At 35.5% G+C, this 27,428-nt stretch overlaps 2 protein-coding genes across 4 annotated transcripts; one reads left to right on the forward strand and one right to left on the reverse strand.

Moving 5' to 3' along the window:
• Window positions 1-2,068: 2,068 nt before the first annotated feature.
• Window positions 2,069-6,088, reverse strand: LOC112038880 (uncharacterized). The gene has a single exon (XM_024071718.2). It carries the CDS (start codon window positions 6,086-6,088, stop codon window positions 2,069-2,071), a length of 4,020 nt encoding a protein of 1,339 aa, XP_023927486.2.
• Window positions 6,089-20,347: 14,259 nt separating this feature from the next.
• On the forward strand, window positions 20,348-26,864 carry LOC112038886 (uncharacterized). Of its 3 annotated transcripts, none has more exons than XM_024071723.2 (9): window positions 20,348-20,727; window positions 21,790-22,015; window positions 22,099-22,246; window positions 23,346-23,434; window positions 23,547-23,598; window positions 25,337-25,393; window positions 25,483-25,576; window positions 26,346-26,440; window positions 26,668-26,864. In XM_024071723.2, the coding sequence occupies exons 1-9, from the start codon at window positions 20,583-20,585 to the stop codon at window positions 26,761-26,763; spliced, it is 1,002 nt and encodes a 333-aa protein (XP_023927491.1). In that variant the 5' UTR covers window positions 20,348-20,582; the 3' UTR covers window positions 26,764-26,864. The 3 variants fall into 3 exon arrangements, with proteins under 3 accessions (XP_023927491.1, XP_065638694.1, XP_023927492.1); XM_024071724.2 differs by having other exon boundaries at window positions 20,349-20,727; window positions 23,547-23,589; XM_065782622.1 differs by lacking the exons at window positions 23,346-23,434; window positions 23,547-23,598.
• The last annotated feature ends 564 nt before the right edge of the window (window positions 26,865-27,428 follow it).

The raw sequence follows: 27,428 nt of genomic DNA on the forward strand, positions 1-27,428 counted from the left end.
ACAAAAAAAGTATATGAGATGCACATGTTCCCACTTACAAAACAAATTTAATCATCTGTATTGCTTAATAATAATATTGCTACTAAAAATAAAAATAAAAACAATGAAAACCTACTTCACTCAATCAATCCATGACAAACCCGTAAGAAATATTGTGAAAATAAAGTAAAAATCAAAATGATATGCAATGTAGTGGACACTATTTCACAGAGCAATATTGGCAAACATATCTGTGCACAAGATCTTTGATGAAAACCCAGTATACAACCAGCAAGAAGAGAACTCAGTATCAAACCACCAAGTTTGAAATCAACTAAATCCCAACACACAGAGAGAGAGAGAGAGAGAGAGAGAGAGAGAACAAACCAACAAATAGGGGAAAAATAACAAATTTCCATTGAAACCAAAATAAATGTACTGAACAATGTCTCCCTCTCTTACAAGTCGTGGGTGATTGGAAAAACAACGGTAGAAACCACGGTAGCTGTCAACGGTGAAGCAGCCAGCGACCGTGTTTCTTTTTGTTTGATCGTGTCTCTCTTTCTCTATTATGCTATAGGTTTCTCTCTCCTCTCACCTAATTCAGTCCTTGGTAATATGTTATTTTAAAGTTCACGTGGGATACATATGCATGGGATACATATGCATATTCTGTTTGTGTTTTTAACAGAGAGTAATTGGTGTGTTGATATGATAGGTATTGTAAAGTTGTTATTTACAATTATATGTTTTTGTAGGCTTTTATTCCATGACAAATTTATTATAATTATTGTTTAATCTTTTGTACCTTGTATTTATTGTGGGATTTGATTGTATGGGTTGTGTGATAGAGAGAGAGTGTGTGAAAACTCAAGCAATTGAAGACTGAAGTGTTCTCGCGGGTATCTCGCAACTAAGCATCCCACGAAGTGGCTCATGTGCCTTACACATGCTGGAATACGAAGAGTCAGGCCAGGATGGAGACAGCTGTGTCTCGCGAGTATCTCGCAGGTAAGGCCTTCCCGTGAGACACCCGCGAGACATTCTATTCTGCTAGCCTGTCCATTCTGATACACACTTTCTATACCTACACTATTTATACCCACATTACCCACAAATGTTGAGGAGTGCTTCTAAGAGAAAACCCTAACCAAACACCTTGAGAGATAGAGATTGTTATGCCCACAATCCTCTACACATTTACTTGTGGAATTTGCTCAACTCTTGCCTCTCCATTTCCATACCTTTAAGAGGTTGATAGCCCAAACACTTACCACACCCTTTCAAAGTGTCAAGTAAAGTTTTAGTGCTACTGGGAAGTATTCGAAGAAGCCAAGGATGGCAGATGCAACATGGAGCTTATTGTGGGATCCGGAGAGCTAGACAAGACACGGTTTTGAGAAGCCTTGTTAGAGTAAGAGCTTAGAGGGCTTAGGTACATCGAGTAGATTAGGTTTAAAGGGTCTCTTGCTAACCCATGTATTCCAACTAATTGTCTAGTGGATCGATTACTGCTTGAGGACAGCGAAGAGATTTTTCGCCAAGTTCTTCGATTTCCTCTTCGATAACACATCGGCATGTTATATTGTGTTTACATCTTTCTTCCCTACTCTTTTACTTTCCTTTTTACTGCTGTGTTGCTTTAATTATGAATTAGAGTAGCTTGTTTATTTATTCGCTCACTTTACACTATTCTGCACTTAGTATTAAGTTAGTGCAAAATCAATTGAGCCGTAACTTTTAATTAGGAGTCCAAACAACTCTTGTGTTTTCAACACATTTTTGAGCTTTCAAGTATGTATAGTTTATGGAGTAAATTGGCCAATATAATAATTTAGGGGTGTTTTGGTCAGTAGTTGAAAGTTTAGAAGGTGTTTGTGTATTTTTCCCTCTTTTGATTACTCACATGCCTATATATAAATATTGTTAGATAGTTATCTTTATCCTGTGTAATTGGTCAAATATAATATTACATAAACTAAATGTGAATTATATTTTTCACTTGCCTAGCTAATTAATACTAGAAATAATTATATTCCAACTTTTTTTTTTTTTGAGAAAGAAAACCCCAATTGGGGTAATGATATTATTATTGCATCCTTAAAAGATCATGCTGGTAAACATCAAAAATATCTGAAGGAACAGACTCCATCCAGACAAGAAAAGGACTATTGACAGCCCTCCTAGCAAGTTTGTGGGCAACACAGTTCCCTTCTCTATAAATGTGTTTAACTGAAATAACGGAAAAACTAGAAAACAAAAACTTAATATCTTGTAGGACATGACCTATGTAGGAACGGTCCATGTAGTCACCGAGAATAGCCTTAGTAACAGATTCAGAATCACCTTCCAATTCTACCTTGTCAAAACCAAGCTCCTTAGCAAACAGCACAGCCTGACGAGCCGCTAACACTTCCACCATCTCCACCGAAGTAGGTGATGGAATTTGTTGTGAAAGAGCAGCCATAACCAATCCTTGTTCATTCCGGATTATCACACCGATGCCCGCTAGTCCATCTTGTGAGAAGACCGCGCCGTCGAAATTCACCTTCACACAAGGCGCAGTTGGAGGCCTCCACTTTACTGCACGGGCTGTCCGAGGAATCACAGTATGGGTGGGGCGAAGTTGCTGAAATTCTTGGAGAGCACTAAAGGCCTTGGAATTAATCTGACTAAGCAGTACAGTAGGCTCTCCCACTCGTACTCTGTTTCGGCGCTGCCAAACTTCAGAGACCAACATAGCGAAAAGATCAAAAGATGATTTTCCTTTCGACGCACATTCAAGAATCTCATCAAAGCTGGAGCAGGAACTCGTGTCTGTCACAAGCTTATTGAAATTCACTTTCCACATATCCTGTAATTTCGGACAAGACCAGAGGGCATGCATCGTATCTTCTGGCTGATTCATACATTCCGGGCACATCGAGTCAGTCAGAATATGTCGCCGAACCAGATTCACCCGTGTAGGAAGTGCATTGTTTCCAGCTCGCCACACAAGAGATTTTACCCGGTTTGGAACATGCATGCGCCAAATAGCTTTCCAACACGGTGAAGTTGCACCAGCAATACTCGTCCCTGTCAGCTCCGTTCCATCCTGTTCCATCGAAAGGTGATAGCCCGATTTGACCGAGAAGAGGCCATCACGGGTGTAAGGCCAGAAAGGAAGGTCAGCTTGATCGAATAGGCTAAGTGGAATGGTTTTGATGATTGCAGCCTCTTCAGGTAAGAATAAACTATCAATCTCTGCTTCCCTCCAACATCGGTCCACATGGTTAATTAGACTAGAGACCAAGGCATTTGCATGGCTGTCTGGGGCAGGGGAATGGACTCTGCCAAGCTGTGATCCAGGCAGCCAAGCATCATGGAAAATTCGAACCTGGGAACCATTCCCAATCCTCCATTTCATGCCGCGAGTAATGAGTTCTCTCCCTTTCAAAATGCTTTTCCAAGCGAAGGACCCTTTATTATCCTTGGCATCAAAAATAGACCCATGAGGGAAGTATTTTGATTTAAAGAACCTGTAGAAAAGAGAGTCTTGATTTTGTAAAAGGCGCCAAACTTGTTTTGCTAGCATAGCATCGTTAAATTTTTGTAGTTCTCTAAAACCCATTCCTCTAATCGCTTTAGGCCTACAAAGAGTGCGCCATTTTACCCAGTGAATACGTCTCCTATCACCGCGTTGGCCCCACCAAAACTTCCTAATCATAATCTCAATCTCATGGCAAAGTGTAGTGGGTAGCTTAAAGCAGCTCATAGAGTATGTTGGGATCGCTTGTATCACTGCCTTTAATAGAACTTCTCTACCGGCTTGGGAAAGGAGTTTCTGTTTCCATCCTTGGAGCTTAGTCCATATTCGATCTTTAATGTAAGCCAAGCTTGCTTTCTTACGCCTACCCACAAAGGATGGTAAGCCAAAGTATTTATCATACTGTTTTATCTCAGGTACCCCCAGTAGATCTTTAATGGAGTCTTGGATCTCACTATCCGTATTCTTACTGAAGAACAATGTGGTTTTCTCCCTATTCAGCTGTTGTCCAGAGGCTTCTCCATAAATAGCAAGAAGGTTTTGTATATGGGTACAATCCTGGACTGAAGCTCTACAAAAGATCAAGCTATCATCTGCAAAAAATAGGTGGGTTAATCTAGGACCATTCCTGCAGATAGAAATACCTCTAATATCACCAGAAGTAGCTGCTTTTGAAATTAAACCATGCAGACCCTCAGTGCAGAGGAGGAAGAGGTAAGGAGATAAAGGATCCCCTTGACGTAGTCCTCTACTAGGGTGGATGGTTTGTGAAGGCTCCCCATTAATCAAAATGGAGTAAGACACTGTAGTAATACATTCCATCATAAGGTCAACCCAACGACTATGGAAGCCCATCTTTCTCAACAAAAAATCCAAGAATGACCATTCAACTCGATCATAAGCCTTGCTCATGTCGAGTTTGAGAGCCATAAAACCTGTAGAGCCAGTTTGTTGAGTTTTCATGTAATGCAAATTTTCAAATGCCATAAGTATATTGTCTGTGATCACCCTCCCGGCTTGGAAGGCACTTTGGTTCTCAGACACAATAGATGGCAACAGGGGTTTCAAATGGTTAGCTAGGACCTTTGAAATCAATTTATAAATTACATTGCAGAGACTTATAGGCCTAAACTCAGAGATTTTTTCAGGATTCTTCACTTTAGGAATAAGAGTAACATAAGTGTAATTAAACTCATGTGGAATGTGACATGAATTTAAGCAGTCCAAGACAGCTTTAGAGACTTCATCACCAATCAGAGGCCAAAAAGATTGAAAAAAGAGAGGAGGCATACCATCGGGTCCCGGAGCCTTGAGAGGGGCCATCTCCTTCAATGCAAGATCAACCTCTTGTTTAGTAAAATCTCTGGTCAGGTTGGTGTTCATCTCCTCAGTAACTACGGGTTGTACCACTTCTAAAATACCAAGATCAATGGAGGATCTTTCAGATGTGAACAACTTTGTATAGAAACCCACTATAATATCAGCCACCTGAGCACTATCTGTGCACCAAGAATTTGTTTCATCCAATAAACCCACAATCCTATTTCGTCGAAATCGTTGAGAGGCTTTATTATGGAAGAACCGTGTATTCTGATCACCACACGAAAGGTGCAAAGCTCTTGCTCTTTGCTGCCACATTAAGCTTTCTTTGTCAAGAAGCTCATTTACCTCCATTCTTAATAATCTCACTGCCTCCAGATCAGCCCCTTGAGCCGCTTCAATTTCAGCTTTTTCCAAAAGTTTTGATTTTTCTTCCAATTGCTTTTTCACACTACCAAAGGAATGTTTGCTCCACTCCATAAGTTTTTCACCACAGAATTTGATCTTTTCATGCATCAACGGAGAGTTTGAAAGAGGGAAAGGAGCCGGCCACGCTGTCTTCACGGTTTCACCACATCCATTTTCTTTTAGCCACATGTGTTCGAACCTAAATGGTTTACATGGTCTATCTGCAATTCCTTCAGGATTTATGATTATGGGGTAATGATCCGATGCATTGTATCGAAGGCAGAGAACTCTTGTTGCCGGATTCAAAGCAAGCCATGATTGAGTAGCAAGAGCACGGTCAAGCCTCTCCAACACCATGCTTTCACCCCTCCTTCCTCGCCAAGAATATTTTTTCCCCACATAACCGAGGTCCATAAACCCACAGTCATCCACAACCTCTCTAAACTCTCTCATCGCTGCTTCACTTCTAGGAGCCCCTCCTAGCTTCTCATAAGACACTAGAATTTCGTTAAAGTCACCGGCGCATAACCACGGCAGGGTGTATTTCCGATGAAGATTTCGGAGTAAATTCCAAGTCTCGCATTTCCGACTAGCTTCCGGAATCCCATAAATGCCCGTGAACCTCCAGGAATCCTCCTTCCCTTTATTAACTACAACGTCTATGTGATTAAGTGAGGATGAGTCCACATCAATATGAACCGAGTTCCTCCACAGTAGAGCCAAACCACCTGCCCTTGTCTCTCTCGGAACAACCCATTTCTCGTCAAAGTGTAATTCATCGCAAAGTTTTTCCAGCCTATCTTCGTCTGCCCATGTCTCGGCCAAGAACAGGACAGCAGGATCTTGTGCCCGCATTATCGATGCAAGCTCATGAACGGTGCGTTGGTTCCCAAGCCCTCGCACGTTCCAACATAACCAACTCATTGTACTCGGCGGGGCTGTTGGACAGCCTCCACCGTTGAGAAAGAGAGTGATTGAGGGACCCCATTTTGCAGTGATCGACGCTTTGCTTCAGGATGTTCAGTGGACGAAGCTTCAGTATGGCATTTTCCCAGCTGTGCAGTAGTATTAACTTCTACGTGTGAGCTAGTGGGCCGAGAACTTCTAACCCACTTTGCTGTAACTTCTTTTACCAAGCCCGGTTTCACAAAAGAAGCCTCATTCTCTGGGCTGTTTAAAACAGGCCCAACATTGACTTTATGATAAGCCGTTGAATCCACCGTGTCCTCCATTACATTCTTTCCTTGTTGGATATCTTCATGCAAATCAAATTCCCTGATCTTGCGCTCCGTAATAGTGGGATTTATTGCATTGTCATTTATGCCATCCTCTTGACTCTGAAAATAAGGCGTTGAATTCGCCTTGTCTGAATTCAAATCAGCATTAATGTTACCCAGATTAGACGCATCTTCCTTTTCTGGTGTTTCATGCTGCTGCCATGGGGCCTCCGTCATCCCTCTCCGATTAGACTTCATCGAAGAACATCCCCTCTCCTTGAGTTTCTGTTTCTGCGTTTCAAAGTATCCAGGCACAGACACAATATCCTTGTTTGAGGAATAGAAGGGCAGGGCTCTAATACTAGAGTCATATCTTCTATCCTCTGGTTTGAGAGAGCCATTACTTTGAATCCATGCTTCGCAATCCCTATCAGCATGATCTAAGCAGCCACACCAATAACAAAGATTAGGCAGCCTCTCGTATTTGAAAATCACCCATGACTGCTCACCTTCTTCAATTGTCACCACCCTACCACGACAAAGGGGTTGAGTGACATCCACTCGTACCCGCACCCTCATAAAGCCTTGTCCTCCCATGGTGGAACCAGCAGGCACGCGTATTACCTCACCAATAGTAGCACATAGTTCTTCAGCCGTGGCTTGGTTCATGTACGCAACTGGAATGTCGTGCACTTGAACCCAAAAAGCCGTTTCCTTGAACACCACATCACGCAACGGAAGGGTTTTGTTATAGTACTGGAGTACAACAACATGTTTGTCAAAACTCCACGGCTCATTGCGTAGAACCCTATCAACCTCAGATTTAGTTTCAAAGATAAACAAAAGCCGGTGGTCACCAAGGTTTTGGATCTGAAAACCGTTCTTAGATCGCCAAATAGGATTGAAGGTACGTGCTACAGTTTCCACATTTAGCGCTCTAGGTGTGAAGAACCTTGCCACGATCGAGAACTCTTGAGACTTATGTTGTGCCCGGAATTTGAATTCACCTCCTTCTCTATCGGAGAGGGATAGTTTGTTCCAACTATTCGTGATGTCCTCCATAGGAAAGCTATTAGAGTCTACCACTCAAAGCACTCACTGTTTCCCAGAACCCCAAGAAACAAGCCCTACAAGCCTTGGTAATAACAGTGTTATTCCAAGGATTCAAACAGAAGAACTCACACTAAAATTCTACAGTCTAAGGCTAGTAGATTATGATATCCCGAGAGCCATTAGAGCAGAGAAACTAATTATATTCCAACTAAATGTATACACATAGATTTTCATGTAAAAAAAAAAAAAAAGATTTATATTGTGTTTAAAACAAACCAAATAAACTCCAAATACGATTGTTCTTTTCACTTATTCCTGTATAACAACACGTTAAAAACACAAATTTGCATTGTTTTGCTTTATTTAATTATTACTATTTGGTAAAACATAAAGTGGAAAGATAAACTGATTCATTTGACAATAGAAGTATTTATTTTAAGAGCAAGGAGTGGGATAAGACCTAATCCAACAAAAATAAAAAGATTATTCTATAATTCAAAGGGGGATTTGAATTTTGAACCTTAGTTCTTCATAGGAAAGAGAGAAAGTAATGTCAATAACAGTTGGTAAAGTCTTTAATGGTTAAATAAAAGATTTGGAGTTTAATTTCTGCCTATACAAAAACCGATTAATGTCTTAGTCTAACGATAAAAAGTTTTTATTTTATTTTTTATTTTATACAAGATAGAAATTCTACTCTAACCTAATCTAAGTGTATATGTGTGTGAAGCTCCCTCTTGGAGACTTAAATCCCGGCCCTTACCCCTCACACCCCACAAGCACTTATACTTGTGTAGTAACCACACTTATACTAGTGGAGTGACCACCTCACCAAGAGTACGCAATGGTGATGATAAAGAGTTATTATCAAGAGCAAATGTTATAGGTTGAAACTCTCTATAAAGAAAAAGTTACAAGATTTAAAAATAAAATAAAAAAAGTTACAAGATTTAAATGCTAATAACTCTCTATAAGAGTTATTAGCATTTAAAGAAAATATAATGTGACAAAATTCTCATTGTGTAAACATAGAAGGCTTAATAGGAAATCCTTATAAGATTTAAACTCAATTTATATAAGAATAATGACTTGGTAAAATGTGATCTTTCAAAAAGACCTCCTGTTTGTTTTGGACATCAAGGCTAAGTTTGGTAAGTATTTTTTCTTCTTCTTATGCTCTGTTTGTTTCGGCAATAATGATTTCTAGAAAATGACCAAGGGCGGCTCCAGGATTTTTATCCAAGTGGGTCAATAAGAAACATAAATTATATAAAATCTAAAACAAAAGAGACTTGAATATATCAATATCGCCAAAAAAAAAAAAAAAATCTACAATTGTCTTCTACAAGGTTTCATGTTTTAAAACTATTGCATAATAGATTCATTATCAATCCTGTGAGCTATATCTTTTTCAATATTCACAGTCAAACAATTATTTATATCTTTAATTTATAAGTTTACAATTATTTAAATGTTTTATATTTTTATTGTCTTGAGTGTTAATGTATTCACCAAGTCACATAGTCAAGAATCACTCACAACTCACAAGTCACATACAACAAAATTAAAAAACTACTCACAAGTAACAAATTAGTCAAATAATCAAAGTGATAAGTCATAACTCAACTTTATATCAAATCAATAGAACACTTACAGCAACTCTGCAACAGCCAACAGTAAAGAAACTTAAACTCAACAACTATAAAACACTATAAGTAATAAATTCTATAACCCATTAACCCCCACAAGCCCACACACAATCACACACACAGTCAAACTTTAGTAGGGTTGTAAACGAGCTAAGGTCTACTGAGTATAGTGAATGTTCAAGCTCGGCTCAACAGCAAATATAGAATGTTTAAGCTTGGCTTGAGCTTGATACAAGCCTACAAATAATGTCCAAACTTGAGCTTGTTATAAAATATAAAAGCTTGAGCTCGGCTTAGCTTCACTTGATTCATTTGTCAAGTCGAACTCGAGCTCAATATCAAACCCAAACTTAAGCTTGATATCATGCTTTTAAGCTTGAGATCCAATATAAGTATATTATCAAGCCTATATCAAGTTTATTATCTAGCCTATTTGGTTTGAATAAATGGTCTCAACTTATAATTAATTAAAGTTTTAGAAAGATATGAGTTTACTTGTTAAGCTCATATCAATTTTATTACCAAACTCATAAATAAGCCTAGGCTCAACTTATTTGATTACTTTTGTATCAAGCCTTGGCGTTCACAAGCTTGGTCATGAACAATATTTTTTACTCGGGCTCAGCTCATTTATTAAAAAAGCTTAAAACTAAAACTTAAGCTTGGCTTGTTTATAAAACAAACATGAATGAGCTTTTCATCGAGCCAAGCCCGAGCTGTTTATGAACAACTTGGTTCATTTACAGCCCTAGACTTTAGAGACTCAAAACTCAAGTTGAGTTACTCAATAACAAATATCATAACACAATTCTTAACGCTACAGCCCCCACACACACACAGTCCAAGATTCAAAATTCAACCAAAAAAAAAAATCAAAAGATAACTCCACACATACGATGATTCACTCACACAGATTCAGTGAAATAGTATATCAAAACACTATAAACACACTCTCATAGTGAAAGAAAGAGAGAGCTGAAAAACCAGATCAAGCGGCAGCAAAATGCAGACCAAGCAACGGCGGCGGTGGTAGATTAGGGACAGTCAGACGACGACAGATCGTGGGGGCTATGCAGAGGTAGATTTTGTGTGTGTGAAGCAGAGGCAACCTTTTTCCTTTGGGTTTAGAGAGTGAAGAAGGATAATGAGAGATTTTGGAGGTTAGACAACTACAAATTCTTAGGTTTTATTTGACCTTTTTTTTTTTTTAAATAATTTTTTTTTAAAAATATTTTATATATATATATATATATAATTTTTGGGTCAAGGGGTTCAAATCCCTGACTATAACGTACCGCCACCCCCTGAAAATGAGTCATTTTTCAAAAATTGTTTTCTATCAAACTATCATAGGAAAGTGGTTAAAAAAAAAATATTTTAACTTTTCTTATTTAGCTTATTATGAGATAAACATGTTTTCCAAAAAAAAAAAAGTCATACTTTTAATGTTGACCAAAGATAGTTTTTCTTTGACTCATTTTTTCTAATGCTACCAAATACTAAAAAATATAGAAAACTATCTTTACACAATATTTTCCATCGAAACAAACGAAACGTTAATTTTATGTTTTTGAGAACAAGTTTCTATTTTCTAACTCAAAAAACTTGTTTGGTAACCTTTTTTTTTTTTTTTTTTTTGGAGCAAAACTTGTTTGGTAACCTAAAATAAGTAGGAAAAAATAGTTTTCAATTCTCAAAATACAAAGAAAAATGAAGACATACTTCTACATGTTTTCTATTCCCAGTTCTTCAAAAATATGGAGAAAATAATTTGGAAACCATAATTAATGAACTTGCACCCTAGTTCGAACTGCACTGGCAGCAAACATCAATAGATTTCAGGGGGGCTTAACTTGCTTGCTGGTGGAATCAAATTGTAAACTTGTTTGCTTTCTTGCTCAAAAAAATATTGCTAGTTTGTTACTGATATGTTTGCCTTGCCAGTACGCCTTTTGCGTTGATGCCTGATGGCGAAGGAGCTATTAGTTTGGTAAAGCCGTGAAGTGGGTTTGCAAATAGCAGACCAATTTCCCTTAGTATTGAAACTTTAAAGGATGAACTGCGGCCTATAGTTTATCACTTTATCTGATCAATGGCTGTGATTTGGCTTATCATTTATCTGATATGAAAGCCTAGAGGCTTATGGTTTATCCAATTGCAAATGCCATGTATTAAGTTGGCACTATATACTTAAATGTTCTTCACCAAATTGACTAAGTCACTAAGCATCATAGAACATTTGCTAATAGCTGGCAAGTGACAACCATATTACCATACTCCTACCAAATAATTTATTTGCATGAGGCTTTTTTTTAATGAAAGTATACTACCATATTTATCGAACAATTTTTTTTTTTTGTTGAAAATATTTTTTTTTTTAAATAACCAAATGTATTTTTTATTTTGAAAACACATGAAAATTGTTTTTTGATTTTATTCATAAAAAAAAGTTTTTGAAAAAACAAATAAAGAACATTTACCAAACATAACCAAAAAAAAAAAGAATCATTTTCCAAAAAGCAGTTTTAGAAAACTATCTCACTTTCTTATGTTTAGTCGTAGTAACCTTAAAATCTGACTTCCTTTAATTAGCTTTGTGTGAAATAGAATTGTTTTCTAGAAAATTTTAGTGGGAAACAATTTTATTTTGTACAAAGCTAAATAAGGAAAGTTAAGAGATAATTTTCTTTTGATCAATTTTTATCCAATACTACCAAACGCAGGAAAATGTAGAAAACTATCTTTACATAAGATTTTTCATTGAAACAAATAGAATGTAAAAGTCAAAGAATTTTATTTTCCAATTTTCTAATATTATAGATTTTTTTTAAAAAAAATTATAGTTAGGGGTGAAAGATTTGAATACCGAATGTTTCCATTAAAAACACTAAAATGTATACCAATTGAGTTATAAGGTTTTTGGTGAACATAAATTATAAATGATTATATCTGTATATGATTCGGCAATTAATTTGTATCAACATATATACATGGAAGCCAATCTATTAGAATCACCAAATTATTAACTTGCCCATCATACCTTAAATTCCTGTACGACAATGAATTTGTGTCAATGATTCAATATACAACTAAGGCCTAAAATCAATGAAATATTAACTATGCCCCCAAATTATTAAGTTTCCCATCATATACAATGAATTTGTGTCAATATGCATGCTTTACTATACGACAATGAATTTGTGTCAATATGCATAGAAGCCTAAAATCAATGAAACATTAACCGTGCCAATCATGCATTCATGCTTTCCATCCAAATAGAATCAATTAAATTGTATATGCGACCACAACGAATTTCCGTCAACATACATAGAAGCCTAGCAAGAAAGGAAAAAAACAAATGCCCTAAGAGTATTGGTATAAGTCATTTAGGATATATTTTTAGAAACTTTTTATGAGAGAAGAAAAAAAATAATTTTCTTAAAATGACTATTAACAATTGTCCTAAAGGTACCCCATTGGCATTTCTTGCTAACTCTTCCACGTTAATTTCGTTATTTCAACTAACATTTTTATCTCATAATTCAAAAGCAAAGTTCAATATATATATGAATGATACGGGAATTGATTTGTATCAAATCAAGGACATATTTGGTATATTAAGTGGGAATTACAATAGAAATTGTAATTTTTATTACTGAAAATAAATTATGTTGTAATGGAATAATTAAACATATTCATAAGTTTGGATTTGAGTTGTAGTATTAGAATGAAACTTAAAATTTATTTTAAGAAATATCTTACTCATACAATTATATTTCCTTAAAAATAATATTTTTAAATTTGAGAGAGAGGTGAGTTATTTTTAATGATTTTTTATTTTTATAATTGTTATGTATATATGGAAAAATTGTTTATTTGGTATTAATTTTAGAAATTATTGCACATATTAATGAATAGCTATTACAACCTTTTTAAAGATAAATACTTATTCCTCATTTTAAAGAATAGTTATTCATAATAAATAACAATTCCTTCCCTGTAATAAAAACATGACCAAATTGAAGAATGACTAAACTATAAGAAATTCAGAATAACTATTACATTACATTGTCTTTTACAATCTACCAAGCATGCTCCAACTTTTTAATAGGATCAATAAATTTTTAACTTGCCAAGCTTTCCTTCAAAATACAAACCCTGCCTTTCATACAAATCCTCCCTTGCTTAACTTATTTGGTTAACCCAACTTATATTTTTAACTCAAAAGCAAAGGTTCAATGGCTGGCGAAGCTTTCAGCATCCTTCTTCTCTTGTTCATTACAGTTAAATGATTGATAAGCCATTCTCTTTTCTTTCACAAAAATATCACAGGTATGTGCAAATTTTGATGCAACTTAATATTGATATTTATTAGGAGAAGCAAAGAAGCTAGATGTATAAGTTTACATGTGAATTATTGTTTCTATCTTGAAGAAAAACGTGAGAATGATGATATATTGACTTTTATTGAGATCTTTATGAACGTACGTATCAAGTTCAATAATCTTTAAGTTTGTGTCTTATATAATGAAAAATGTAATGTTTATAATATTTTCATAACAAATCTTAAGTGACCAGTTGTTATTGATGGGACAAAAAAGTAATTTCAGTAGTAAATTCAAATTAGAACCAATAACAACTGACCACTTATGATTTTTTATAAAAATGTTATGAACATAACACTTTTTTTTATTTGATAAACTATTAGTGCAGCAGTTAAAGTATGGGGTGAGGTTAGATAAAAATAAAAAAAGAATAAGTTTGCGGTGATCAAGTAAAGAAGTAATTTTCTTGCTCACTAAATGTGGATATCACTAAAAGATGTGTACATCATACATGAAATTAAATTATGGTTGTTTTGTTTCGTGTACAGAATGTATAACCACGAGTTTGAAGCAATATTTTTCAAAGTAATATATCTGAGTATTGTTTTGTTTATATATTTTTCAGGTGAGCAGTCTACCACAGTTTTCAACTACGAGAACCGATGCAATGAGTCCATATGGCTTGGTTCTACCCCAGCAATCCGTGATGTTCTTGATCCTGCGTTCACTTCAGGAACTTCAAATACACTCCAAATGGGAATGGTTTCATCTGGGGGAGAACCAAGTGCAGCTTCAATGACTCAAATAATTTTTCATGTGAAGCTGGAGATTGTGGCAACGAAGTTTGCCAATGACCAGTAGCCAATTCCCCAGTGACCATGCTCAATTTCACCGTTGACCAACAAGTACAAACCAATCCCCATATTGTCTCCTATGAACTGAACTTGAACCGCGGGCATAACGTGCCGGTCCGGATCCAACCGGTTGGTGGGTCTCTAGTTGGTGGTGGTACTGGACTATACCATGTGGTAGATTGTGCTCAAAATTTTAGCAATGTGTGCCCACTAACTTAGTGGTCAAGGGCAAGGATGGGAGCTACGTTAGTTGTCTTAGTGCTTGTGATGCTTTAAAGTATGCAAAACATTGTTGCTTTGGAGATTTTGCTAGTCATCAGACTTGCTAGCCTAATGGGTACTCAAGTATCTTCAAGAAAGTATGTGGTCTGGCCCACTCTTATCCTGGATATAATCAACCTCCAATTTATAGTTGCAGTGGGGCAACGAGTTTCAATATCACCTTTTGTCCCGCATAATTTTTGTCCGGCCTTTTCCCCCCCAAAAAAAAAAAAATCCCTTTTGATAGAATAATAAACACTCATACAAAAGATTATAAACAGTTCAAATTTCTAAATTGGAGAGAACTTGATGATGAATTGGCTTCAAGAATGGGTGCTACTCCACATGTGAGGATGCTGCTCCTACCCCTTGTCAATGCATTGATGTCTTTCGTACCCCACATGTGATAATGCTCCCCCAACTATCAAATTATTAAAATAAAAAAATTGATAAATAATTAAAACACTCAATTATCCACTTGATTCCTCCCATGCATTATCAAAATGTAGAGCTTAGTATTCAAACCTCATAGATGTCATGACCATATGAGCAATGTGTACTTGTATTCCTTCGTTAGTATGTGTCAAGGATAAGAGCCAGCTCATAGAGTCCAAGAGTTCAAGTATTTATAATAAGTGATAACTACAATACGAAATACAAACTCGACCAAATTTGTAGATTGTGATAAGATAAGAAAAGTAATTTGTATCTTAAACGTCTCTGTATTTCAAACTTATTGTATCCCAAATACGTTGTATCTGACCATTTGTATATTCATATATAAATGAAGAGCCTTCACCGTATTATGGTCAGCTAAAAACACAAATCAAATTAACACCACTATTGCTTCTCTCACCACTCTTACTACTATTCATCATCTAATTACAATCAAATTAACCCGTGACAATTATTTGCTGTGGAAGGCTCAAATTGTTCCCTACTTGAGGGCAACATCTCTATGGCTTTCTTGATGGGCTCCTTCATCACAAACTATCACCTTTGAATCCAATGGTGAAACTCAAGTTCTTCAAAATCTAGAGTTCCACACGGGCATCTCCAAAATCAAATGATCCTCAGTGCAATTATCTCATCTTTCTCTGAAAAGATTCTCATTCATGTGGTTAAGTGTACCACTTCCCCTAGTGTTTGGCAAGCTTTGGAGCGCATGTTCACCTCTCAGTCTTGGGCAAGAACAATGCAAATTCATTACCAGCTTGCCACATTATAAAAAGGCAACTCTTCCATTGCTGACTACTTTCATCAGTTTACCAGTTTAGCTGATACTTTTGCCGTCATTGACCAACCTCTCAATGATTTTGAGTTGGTCTCCTTCCTTTTGGTTGGCCTTGGCTCTAAGTTTGACTCTTTTGTTAAACCTGTCATTACTCGTATTGATCCCCTCTCTCTTAAGGACTTATATGGACACCTATTGGCCCATGAGATTCTCCTTGAGCAACAATAGCCCACTGTTGATCTTTCTCTTACTGGTGCCAACTTTGCTAACAAAGAGAACTCTGCTCGTGGTGAATGAGAGGTGGTAGAGTGGCGACCATCACATCCACCACGAGCAAAGTTCCCTCTATTAGCAAAATTGGCACTAGCAAGAGAAAGATCAATAGTGGGTTGTTGTTGCTCAAGGCAAATTTCATGGACCAACGGGTGTCCATATAAGTCCTCAAGAGAGAAGGGATCAACACAAGTAGTGACAGAAGAAACAAAGGAGTCAAACTCAAAGCCAAAGCCTTCCAAAAGGAAGGAGACCAACTCAAAATCACCGAGAGGTGGTCAATGGCAGCAAGAGTTTCACCTAAACTAGTGAACTGATGAAATTAGTCAACAATGGAAGATTTTCCTTTTTTTTAATGTGGCGAGCTGGTAATGAATCTGCATTGTCCTTGCTAGAAACTGAGAGGTGAATATGCACTCCAAAGCTTGCCAAACATCATGGGAAGTGGCACACTTAACCACATGGGTGATAATCTTATTTCATGGGGTTGTAAAAAGCAAGTTACTGTGGCTTACTCAAGTACTAAAGCTGAGTACAAAGCTCTTGCCAATGCTTTTGCAGAGGTTAAGTGGTTACCAACTCTTTTATTCGGACTTGGTGCTCTTTATTAGGATATATGTGATTCACTTGTCACATGAGTGATAATCTTATTTCATGGGGTTGTAAAAAGCAAGTTATTGTGACTTGCTCAAGTACTAAAGCTGAGTACAAAGCTCTTGCCAATGCTTTCGCAGAGGTTAAGTGGTTACCAACTCTTTTATTCAGACCTGGTGCTCCTTGTTAGGACATATGTAATTCACTTGTTACGACATATGTAATTCACTTGTTAGGAACATATGTCACTATTTTATGTAATTGACTAATCTTTTGACAAAATGTACTTTACTTGTATTTTGGTAGATCTAAGATGTGTTTAATACTTCAAAAAACTGTGTTTCAAAATCAAGTGTTAAAGTTATGCAAGTCTGTCTAAGATTCAAGTCTAAAAATTGCCTATCATTAAGGCTCGATAGCTAGCCATCTATCGAGCTTTAAGAGCTGTTCCAGCCCCGTGGCTCGACAGTTGCTCGACAAATCTGTTGAGGTTTATGAAAAATGGAATTTCAGATCTGTTTTGACTCTAATCCGTGATTATGTGTTTGGACTTTCTTTTCTCACAACCCTAGATATATAAAAGAATTATTTTTAGGGCCGTCAAAGATGACACAAGTTGCACAAGTGTTGAGCAAAGTTTGTTCAAGCAAATTATGATTGAAGACAGAGTTTTGCCTTAGTTCATCATTCTTGTGGAGAAGTTTTTGTGTTTGTGCACCGTAGGATTTTGTAACCAATCATCTTTTTTATCTTCATCATCTAGATAAACTGAAGAACTTTGCAGCCAACAACTTTCTTTAGTTGGTGATTGAAGTCGCATACTGGGATCCGTGCAATTGGTTAGTCACGTACTGAGAGCCATGCATTAAAAGGAGAAATTATCACTACAAAACAAGTCTAATTGGGTATTGGGGTAAGGGTCCAACTGTAAGTTGGTATAAGGTACTGAGATTCATTTACTTGTAACTGTTTTTTGTAATAATAGTAGAATCTCGGAAGTGGTAACCTTAAAATCACCCGGTGGGGTTTTTGCCGTGTTGGTTTTCTCCATTCATAAACAAATCACCGTGTCAATTTATTTTCCATTACATACTTAGTTTAATTGGTGATTTGTTTGTGTTACCATGCGTTTACATGTTAATTTGATTAATTAATTAAACTTGGCTAATTAATTAATTAATTAAACTTTGCTAATTAATCAATTAATTTATAATAAGGGGTCAATTCATTTTTGGCTTATCACTCCTGTGTCTAAATCACCCATTTTGTGGTGTGACAACATTAGGGCTACCTATCTCTCGATAAATCCAATTTTCCATGCTTGCACCAAGCAAGTGGAAATTGATTTTCACTTTGTTCGGGATATGGTTGTTGATGGCTCACTTGTAATCCGCTTTCGGTCTAGCCGAGATCAGCTAACTAATATCTTTACAAAGTCATTATCTTTATCTAGATTTGCTCTCCTTCGGTCCAACCTCAATGTAATTCCCATACAGTTGAGCTTGCAGGTGCGTGTTAAGGATAAGAGTCAACTCATAGAGTCCAAGAGTTCAAGTATTTGTGAGAAGTGATAGCTACAATACGAAATACAAACTCAACCAAATCTGTAGATTGTGATAAGATAAGAAGAAAATTTGTATTTCAAACTTCTTTGTATTTCGAACTCATTGCATCTCAAGTACTTTGTATCTGACAATCTGTATATTCATATATAAATGAAGAGCCTTCACTGTATTATAGTCATGCTGAAAACACAAATCAATTCTTATTTGTATCTTTACAGTATGAGAGCCATAGGACTCATACCCAAGATTTCCAAGCTTATGACTCTAGATAAAAATATCCAAACTTCTGCCATTGTAGCACTTCTGGGAGCTTCGCAATGGCAAATTTCTGGTGACTTTAAGGCAACACTACCATTATCAATAAACTCCCCTAATTAAATTCAAGGAATCCATAGGAACAAAAGGCATGTTATTTGGATATGCGTATCGAAATTCTTGCAATCAAACTTCTTGTAGTTTGAATATGTCTCTTAGATTAACACAGTTTTAGTGTTTCTTGATTCTAAAATGTAATTCTTAGAATAAGGTTTCCATCACTACGCCCAAGTGTTTGCTCGAGTGGTTGGACATTTGATAGCATTTAAAATTGAAGGCGAAAACCAAGTGTTCCCCAGCACTTTGGTAACAACTACCTAGGAAAAAAATTGCCAAATGGCCTTTTAGGGAAAAAATAGCAGCTCTTTGCCCCCTTTCCCAAACTAATTAGGGAAATACCCATCTTTTAAAACTTGATTTGTGATAAATCGAGTTAGGCTCTATAACAGCATTTTTAAAGAGCCTATAGTGACGTTTTCATGATCTATAGTAGCGTTTTGTAACTCGACCTCTATGAAATCGAGTTATAGGTATAAAAAAAATGCCTATAACTCGATTTCATGGAGGTCGAGTTACAAAACACCACTATATGTTCTTAAAATGTCACGATAGGTCTTTAAAAACGCCGCTATAGGGTTCCATAAAATTTTTTTTTTTTTTAAACTCAATTTATCACAAATCGAGTTATAAAAGATGAACATTTCCCTAATTAGTTTAGAAAATCGGACAAAGAGCTGCTATTTTTTCCCGATAATGGCATTTGGCAATTTTGTCTCAACTACCTGGTAAACTTTGGACCATGTTTGTCAAAGTTTCTTCTATCGTAGTCGATACATTTGTACATTGGAGCTAGAGGCATTACAACTCCTATTTATGAAATATGATCTAATCCTATGTTTTTCCATCTAATTCATTATTTTAGCATACATTTGTACACCTAAAACATATTTATTATTGATTTTGACCAGTAAAATGTTTGAATCATGAGTTATTGAAGAAAACATTTCACATGCATAAAGATTTTCCTGTTTAAATAAACATTTTTTTATATATATAAAGTTGACTTTTTTTTAGGAAATATATAAAAGAAGACTTGAATATATAATTGTTTTTATTTATATATATATATATATATATATTTATAAATTTTATCATCAAGTGTCTGTAATTGAATATATAATTGTTTTTATTTATATATATATATATATATTTATAAATTTTATCATCAAGTGTCTGTACCAATTAGTTTATTGGACCAGAAGTAATTTTATTAGTTGAATAAAAAAGGTCTAGAGCGTGGCAACTACATATCCTAACTCATAACCTTTGCATGAAAAAATTCATCCACCTAGCTCAACAATCTTTTTAACTCAAATTATCATATCAATTGTTAATCCAAATTCTACTAATTTTCTTCATAGTTCACATATGGCTCAAGTTACATCATCCATAATGAATCAACTACCAACTTATTAGACGGAAAGGTACCTCTCCAAGTCTTAAATCTCCGGTTTAAACGAAGGTGAAGAACTGTTCAAATACTCATAGAATTTCTAACCATTGTTTAAAAAAATTACACAATAAAAAACATTTAACATGCACCAACAAAATTACAAACTCTCTTTAAAAAAAAAAAAAAAAATTGTAACTTTCTTGGCCTACTACATTTTGTGACAAGAGATCACTTATTCTGTGCAGTGGTGTGAATGTCCAACATCTAATAGTTAAGTTGAAACACACAGTTAAGTTCCGTTAAGACTTTAAGATTGTCCAATAGCGTTGCAGAGTGCAGAGAGAGAGAGCACAGAGAGAACATCAAAGGTGTCCATATTGTAATTTGCAAGGTCTCAAAAAGTGTTTCTTTTCGTCAATGCCTGATTCCACTCTCTGTTTTCATCAATTTCAGTGACTTCCTCTTAGGGTTCCTATCATCTCCTTCTCTTCTTCTTCTTCTTCTTCTTCTTCTCTGAATTTCAATTCAACTCAGCCTCTGATTTCAAATACAAGCAATGGCGAAGAAGAAGAAGATAAAGAACTCAGAGAAAGCAGAGCAAGTTGATAACATATCGAAGTATTCTCAAAAGCCCAGAAGCTCAAAACCCAGACGCCGTTTTGATTTTTCTTTCTTCTATTCCTTTCCTATCTCCAATTCAGGTCCTTCTCTTTCTCTCTCTTATGGCATTAACATTTTTGATATTAGTAACTAAAGTTGGTAGTTTGATTTTTTTCTAAGATGGGTGTTATCATAGTTTTTTTTAGGAATTGATTAAGTTGTTCATGTTTCATTGCTTTTATCACTTTTGAGTTCGGTTGAATTATTAATTGAGTAAATCCCATTTCTCTGATATAACTTTTATTATGAATTTGAATTGAATTTTGTCAATTTCTGCTTTCTTAGTTGCAAAAATGGACTTAAATCTTCTGAGGGTATGTTTAGGATTTGTTGCAAACTAAATAGCTTAGTGGGTTTTTCGTGGATTTCTATTTGTGGCACTGTTATAAGCTGTGTCCCCATGAAGAATTAGGAGTTGCCTTATATAGCTCTAAAGATGTCAACTTGGGAATTAATGAATTATCTGTTCCTTTTGAAGATACTTATAAGGCTGATTGAGGGGTTTATGTTATTTTTTTCCTCCCGAAAGATTGCTGATCCATGGTGTGATTTTGTAGATGTTTATGTATACGAGGTTTATATACCTTGGTCGATTACTTGCTGCCTGTCAGAATTCATAAGTTTTATGAGTTATGACTGTGTATGGGTTTGAATATTGTAATTTATGATATTAGCTATAATAAATCAAATATATTCTTCGTGGGTTCTAGTTAGCTCAACTGGGAAAGTCTCTGATGGTTGAATAAGAGATCTAGGGTTGATTTTGTCTCTCTTATAGGCATTAATGGTACAGTGAAATTATGCTGTTTTTGCTAATTGGGTGGTAGAAGAAGGGGATTTCAAAAAAAAAAGAAAGAAAGATCATCTCTGTTACTAGAGCACGCGAGAGGATGATCCTTAGGATAATGCTTTGAGTACTCAAAGGGCAATTTAAGTTTGGAAAAATACTTCTTAAGTTTTTTTTTAACTGTGTGTGGGCAATGGTCATTATAGTCTCATCTGTTCAACTTTACTGTGTCTCAGGAATGAATTATTATGTAATGAGTTTTTCAAAAAGCTTATTATTTTATCAACTTTTTCTTGCAAACAATATTTGTCCACAGGTTCCTCTCTGGGGTCATCCTGTGGTGAAGTTGGATTGTCCAATGTCACCACAAATAGTTTGCATGACAGGAATGCTGAGGGAAGGAAATTGCCTGAGCATTCTCTGGTTTGGTGCAGCAAGTCCCAGAATAAGGGACCACAGATTGCTTCCAATTTCTCTGAAACTACAGTTGTAGAAGTTGAAACAATAGTCCAAAATGAAAATTATGGCTCCTGCAGTGATAGGTTTGTTCGGCACATTTTCATACCATGCAAAATATTTGAATCCAGTTACATTGCAATGATTATCTTTTTCCTTTTTTATACAGAAATGTTGGTGAACAATCAAGTGATACTGCAAGGTCACTGGAATTTACCCCCAAAAAATCACAAGTTACAGAAAGCAACAGTTTTTGCATTACACCAGGGAGCGTTGTGTGGGCTAAAACTGCTTACAAGACATGGTGGCCTGCTGAGGTATGTTATGCTGCCATCTTCTATTGCGCTTTCTTGTTATCATTTTTTCCCCTCTTAGATATAAGTTATATTTTCTTTCTGTAACTTGATTTAAGGAACCATGTACAGCCTTTTAATGTAACTTAGGTGATATTTATGAAGGAGATTACGGGCTATCTCATCTAATGTGACACATGAAACATCCTTTTTCCCCTGGTACTTTCTTGTACACATCCTGTTCACTAGATTGTCCCATATTAGTAATAAAAGTCACATGATTTCTGAAATCTTATATTACATGTTTCAAACTTCCAGTTTTTGAATCCTTCATTTTCCTCAGATCTGGAAATCAAAGTGTTTATTTCCTCTTCTAGAAACTTTGGAGGTTGGAGGTTTGGCGACAACTTATTTATGGGCTGGAAGAAAACTTGTTATACAATTGGGTTATGCTGGTTCTAAGCAGATGATAGTTTGAACTATATAAATGTAACTATCACTTTTCTATTCTAAAGCAGAAGTCTTGTGTTAAATTCTGTTTGAGAGTCTGTTTAGGCTTCAATTTCATTCTATACTTCGAACTTTGTAGAGTTCCTGGATCATAGGAATTTTAGGTAATGTATATAGTTAAGTTGTAAAATATAAAAATTTAGAGTTGAGTGAGAATAATGAGGAAGAGAAGAGAAGAGAGACAAAGAGAAAAGAAAGAAAAGGTTGAGGGCATCAACCGATCAAGCCCACACCTTAGCATATATTTATATTAGGGTTCATGACATGATTACAAAAATACCCTTACTAATATTTTAGAATAAATGACAACTAGAAGTAACTCTAACACATATTATATTGTATCTTTCCCTTTTTCCAGCACTTCCTTTGTATCCTGTGTACTAGGGTTGCGCCCCTTCTACACAACCTCAATGAGTTTTTTACTTATCAAAACCAAGTGAAGATAAGAATTTTTTATTGGTAATTACATATGCACACAGTGGGTCTTGAACCCATGAACTCATCCTCGACCTTGTTCTTACAAGGACACAAGTGAGGATACAAAATTTATATACTAGTTTCAATTAAAAAGTCAGTACTTCTGGATTGACAAAAAGTTAAGTGACATCTTCAGATCATGGATGAAAGATCCACTTCAGCTGACTCAAAGAACCAAGATACTGGCAGACATGTTTTAGTTGAGTTTTACGGTAGTCGTGACAAGTAATATTTCTAACCTTCTATGCTGATATTGAAGTAGATCTTTTGACGGAAATTTTTTGGGACTCTGCATGGTCTTTGTCTTATGAGCTGACAATAAGCCTTTACTTTACAGTGCTTGGCTTGATCCTGCCAGAGATCTTTCCTTGCTTGAGGATGTGAGTAAGGTTACGTTAATATTTCATGCATAAGCTCAATAGTTCTGTCTTTATAAGTTTCTATGTTGATTTTGATTCTTGTAAACACCATTGCAGCCACTATTAAATAGATTTGTTTGTCTGCCTTTCTTTTTCCTCTCTTATTCACCTTCCTGTGTTAATGATGGCAATTTCCAGTCTGTCCTTAGATATGTTGTTCACTGACCAAGCGGCTGTTATAATGCAACCTGAACAGAGGTTTTTCATTTGGGGGAAGGGTGGGGTGGGAGGGATGCTAGAAGTTTTCTTCCATGGGCTAGACCATGATATGTAATGTGCAATTGATATATGCTATGCTTGCAACAAATTTTACATGAATTTATTGTAGTGGAGCAAAAATTTCAATTCATAGAGCTGTGGAAAATCTCATCACATATAAACTCATTTTAGATTATTGAGGTCGGATCTTGGTGTGATGGCAAGTTCCTTCCACCAAAAGTAACCAGCTGCAAGTTTGAGTCGAGGAATCAGCCTCTCTAGAGAGAGAAAAAAAAATATAAAAAAAAATTGGGGGTGGGGGTTTAAGGCTACTTACCATGACCTCTCCCAGATCTCACAAAAGTGAGAGTTTTGTGCATTGTATATGACCTTTATATAAATTTATTTAAGTTATACTTATTCCTAGACAACCACTTGTCTCAAAAGTTTAAGCTAATGAAAAAGGGTGAATTTAATCACTTAATCATTATTCTTACACTTCCTTCATGTGTGGGATTATAGTCCCCCTTAATAAGAGGAGTAAATTGGATATGGTATGTTCTTTATTTGTGGTTCACTGGGTCATGCTTCGTGGTGTTGTGGAGCTTCTAGCTAGTTGGTCAAGCAAGTCCAATAAACACAGAACTAAGGTGATTTGGAGTATGTTTCCTCATTGCCTAATGTGGGGTATTTGAAGGGAACAAATGCATGTACTTTTGACAGGAATGAAAGATTGATTCACAACTTGAAGCTCACAGCTTGAAGTGACATAGGACAACCACACAAACAATAAAAACAATAGAATAAGAAGATAAACCCTAGGAGTCAGCACCTAAGGGTTGCTTGGAGTCAGCACCAAGCAAAACTAGAGTCGGCACCAGTAAAAGAAAACACACGTTTTTTTAATAATCATCAAAACTGTATTACAATAATCCCAAAAAGTGTTTAAATAGCTAACATAAAGAAACCCTAAAGAAACCCTAATTATTAAATGTCTGGGCTTGTTGAAACTCAAGCCCAATGACTAATAGGCCCTAGCCATAAGGCCACAGGTTGGGCCATCTTCTTTCTCCTATACGTGCCTGTAATTGGTGGCTTGTATCTCGTGTCCGCACCATGAAGTTTTCTTTCTTTTAGACTCTATTTGAGTGGGCAAATGCTACGGGTGTTTTAACCTTTAATTCTTTGCATAATTTAATTGATTTTTGTTCTTTCACTGCTAGTTAGTTTATATTTTTTACTGTTGCTATAGCACACTGCCTGTGTGCCTTGTATTCTTTTATCTATTTTTCAATGAAGTTAATTACTTATCAAAAAAAAAAAAAAAAAAGTGGGGTACAACATGTGGAATTTGTAACTTTCAAATGAGAGGTAGAGTGGAAACATGACCCAAACTTAAAACCACTTGCTCTAATAGCATAATAAATTACCACTTGCCTCAAAATTCTAAGTTGATAAGAACTGGTGAATTCGAATCTTTGCCTAATATCCTGCATGTTTATTGCTCCAGTGCTTCGAAGAAAGGAGCTGTAACCCTATGGAAGATTTTCAAGATGCTTTAAAACAAGTAAACTGATTCTAAGTCTGTAGTTATTGCATTCTCTGCCTAGTCAATGTTGTGTTCATACGTTCTCTCGTATTCTGTCCTAATTACAGGCCTTACAAAGGAAAGAATATCTAAGTTCATGTGGACAGTTGTTTAAGAGCCTTGATGGGCTGAATCACTCTGATCAGCAAGATCAGTCATCTGGTATGTACTTGTACTCTGCCTTAAGATTTCTTATTCTCTACTATATCTGTGAAATGCCACAAAAAGAGATACAGGGAAGTCACTCTTAAGGTTAATATGGAAATAGTATCACATTCTTTTTCCTAGTGAATGAAACATAATTACAGTTATACAAATAGCCAATAATATATGCTCTCCTTTGTGATCTTATATCTGCAATACCATCAGATAGAATTGGCAGAGGGGATAGCCTCTCTGTTTTCAAGAATTTGTCACCCTCTATCTTCATCCAACTGATGTGTGGTATAGTCATATAGACACCTTTTTAACTTTTCAATGTTGTCTCCTCAATCTTATAGTTAACAGGGTATCAGCATCTTTCCTTTTAGAATGATGGAAGATAGTTTTGGACAACTCAATAGTTGTAATTTTTCTTGAATGACAGATTCCCACAAGGTCTAATTTTTTAGCACAAAGATAAAACTAAAAAGGAGTTTCTAATTTACTTAGGGACCTGGGTGATTGAAAGATGCATAAATGTATCTAATTGGTGGAAATTTGGCTTTTAGATATGCATCCTTATAAGTTTAACATGTTTAATGACATTTTATTTGTTACAGTTCTGCATCCCTCTAAGATTAACACCATTGAACTGTACTGCTTCATAGACCAGATTTTGGGTCTATAAATCAGTTGCCTTTTCACCTTCTTAGTACAACATTGCTTGGTTAGCCGTGTGCTCTTTTTATTTTTTCCTTTCCAATCTAAATTTGGCTTCTGGTTCAAACAGATAAATGGACTTCATCAATTTCAAGCAGAGCAGAGCATGATTTCCTTGTAAAAGGGAGAGGCAAAAGGGAGCGAAAGCCTAAACTACAATTCGATGTGAGTTTCCATCACCATTTTTGTTATTGGTGAGGGACTTATATTTCACAATTGTTGACATGATCTTATTATGATTGAAGCAACATCACTGTCACGGTTCCATCATTGACACCATTTTATTATGTTCCAATAGCAATATGTCAGTTATGAAAAAAAATGATGAAAAATGTTGATTGTTAGATTCATTGAGGATGTATTGTTTGCAATCTAATGACATTCTTTTGCAGGAGGTGACATTTCCACTGACATCAACTAAGAAGGTTCGACGGTTTAGGATAATGCGGTACCTTGGCCTTAGTGCTCCTATTGGTTCTCCTTTTTGATCAATTCATCATTAGTAATTGTAGAACTCGCCCTCACTTTCCATCTGTAAACAAGACACTATCATTTGAATTAATAATAAATATATATAATTTTACTACAAGCATTTATAGCAATTTGGGTAATTACACAATACAACAATTAAGCATTGATTCTCCAAATAATAAATAATATAAAAAATTCAAGCATTTTTCTCAAAACTGTTGGAGTCAACACCGAATCCTCACAAACTAATCAGGATCGATTATATGTATTCTTTTGCGTTATTATTATTATGTTTTAAATTTGGTTTTAGCTTCAAATTGAGCTCTAAAGTTTCAATTGCATTAATTTTAATCCTGTAATTTCAAAAACGTTATAGTCTAGACCTTTAGCAAAACATTTCTATACTGATTTTTTTTTTTTTTTAACAATGGTGTTCTTTCATATATATATATATATATATATATTTTTTTTTTTCTCTCATTGTTTAGAACTCTTGTTTTTATTTTATTCTATTTTTTTTAATTAACCTAATATTGTTTTTCTTTAATATATTCTTAAATCTTAACCATGAGAGACATTGATAAAATATATTTCTTTCTACTTTTTAAAATGAAATTTGACACATGATGGTTTATTAATCATATCAACAAGAAAATTTAAGTTCTATAAAAAATAAAATAAA

This window comes from Quercus suber, unplaced genomic scaffold, assembly GCF_002906115.3.
Source record: "Quercus suber isolate HL8 unplaced genomic scaffold, Cork oak 2.0 scaffold_308, whole genome shotgun sequence".
Lineage (NCBI taxonomy): Eukaryota > Viridiplantae > Streptophyta > Magnoliopsida > Fagales > Fagaceae > Quercus > Quercus suber.

What these genes read in the sequence shown, in the direction of transcription:
- LOC112038880 (XM_024071718.2), bottom strand. Translation starts at nt 6,088, where the DNA reads ATGCGGGCACAAGATCCTGCTGTCCTGTTCTTGGCCGAGACATGGGCA.
- LOC112038886 (XM_024071723.2), top strand. Translation starts at nt 20,583, where the DNA reads ATGGCGAAGAAGAAGAAGATAAAGAACTCAGAGAAAGCAGAGCAAGTT. An exon ending in CTTTCCTATCTCCAATTCAG is followed by an intron (nt 20,728 to 21,789) that starts GTCCTTCTCTTT and finishes ATTTGTCCACAG; the next exon opens with GTTCCTCTCTGGGGTCATCC. An exon ending in AGCCTAAACTACAATTCGAT is followed by an intron (nt 26,441 to 26,667) that starts GTGAGTTTCCAT and finishes ATTCTTTTGCAG; the next exon opens with GAGGTGACATTTCCACTGAC.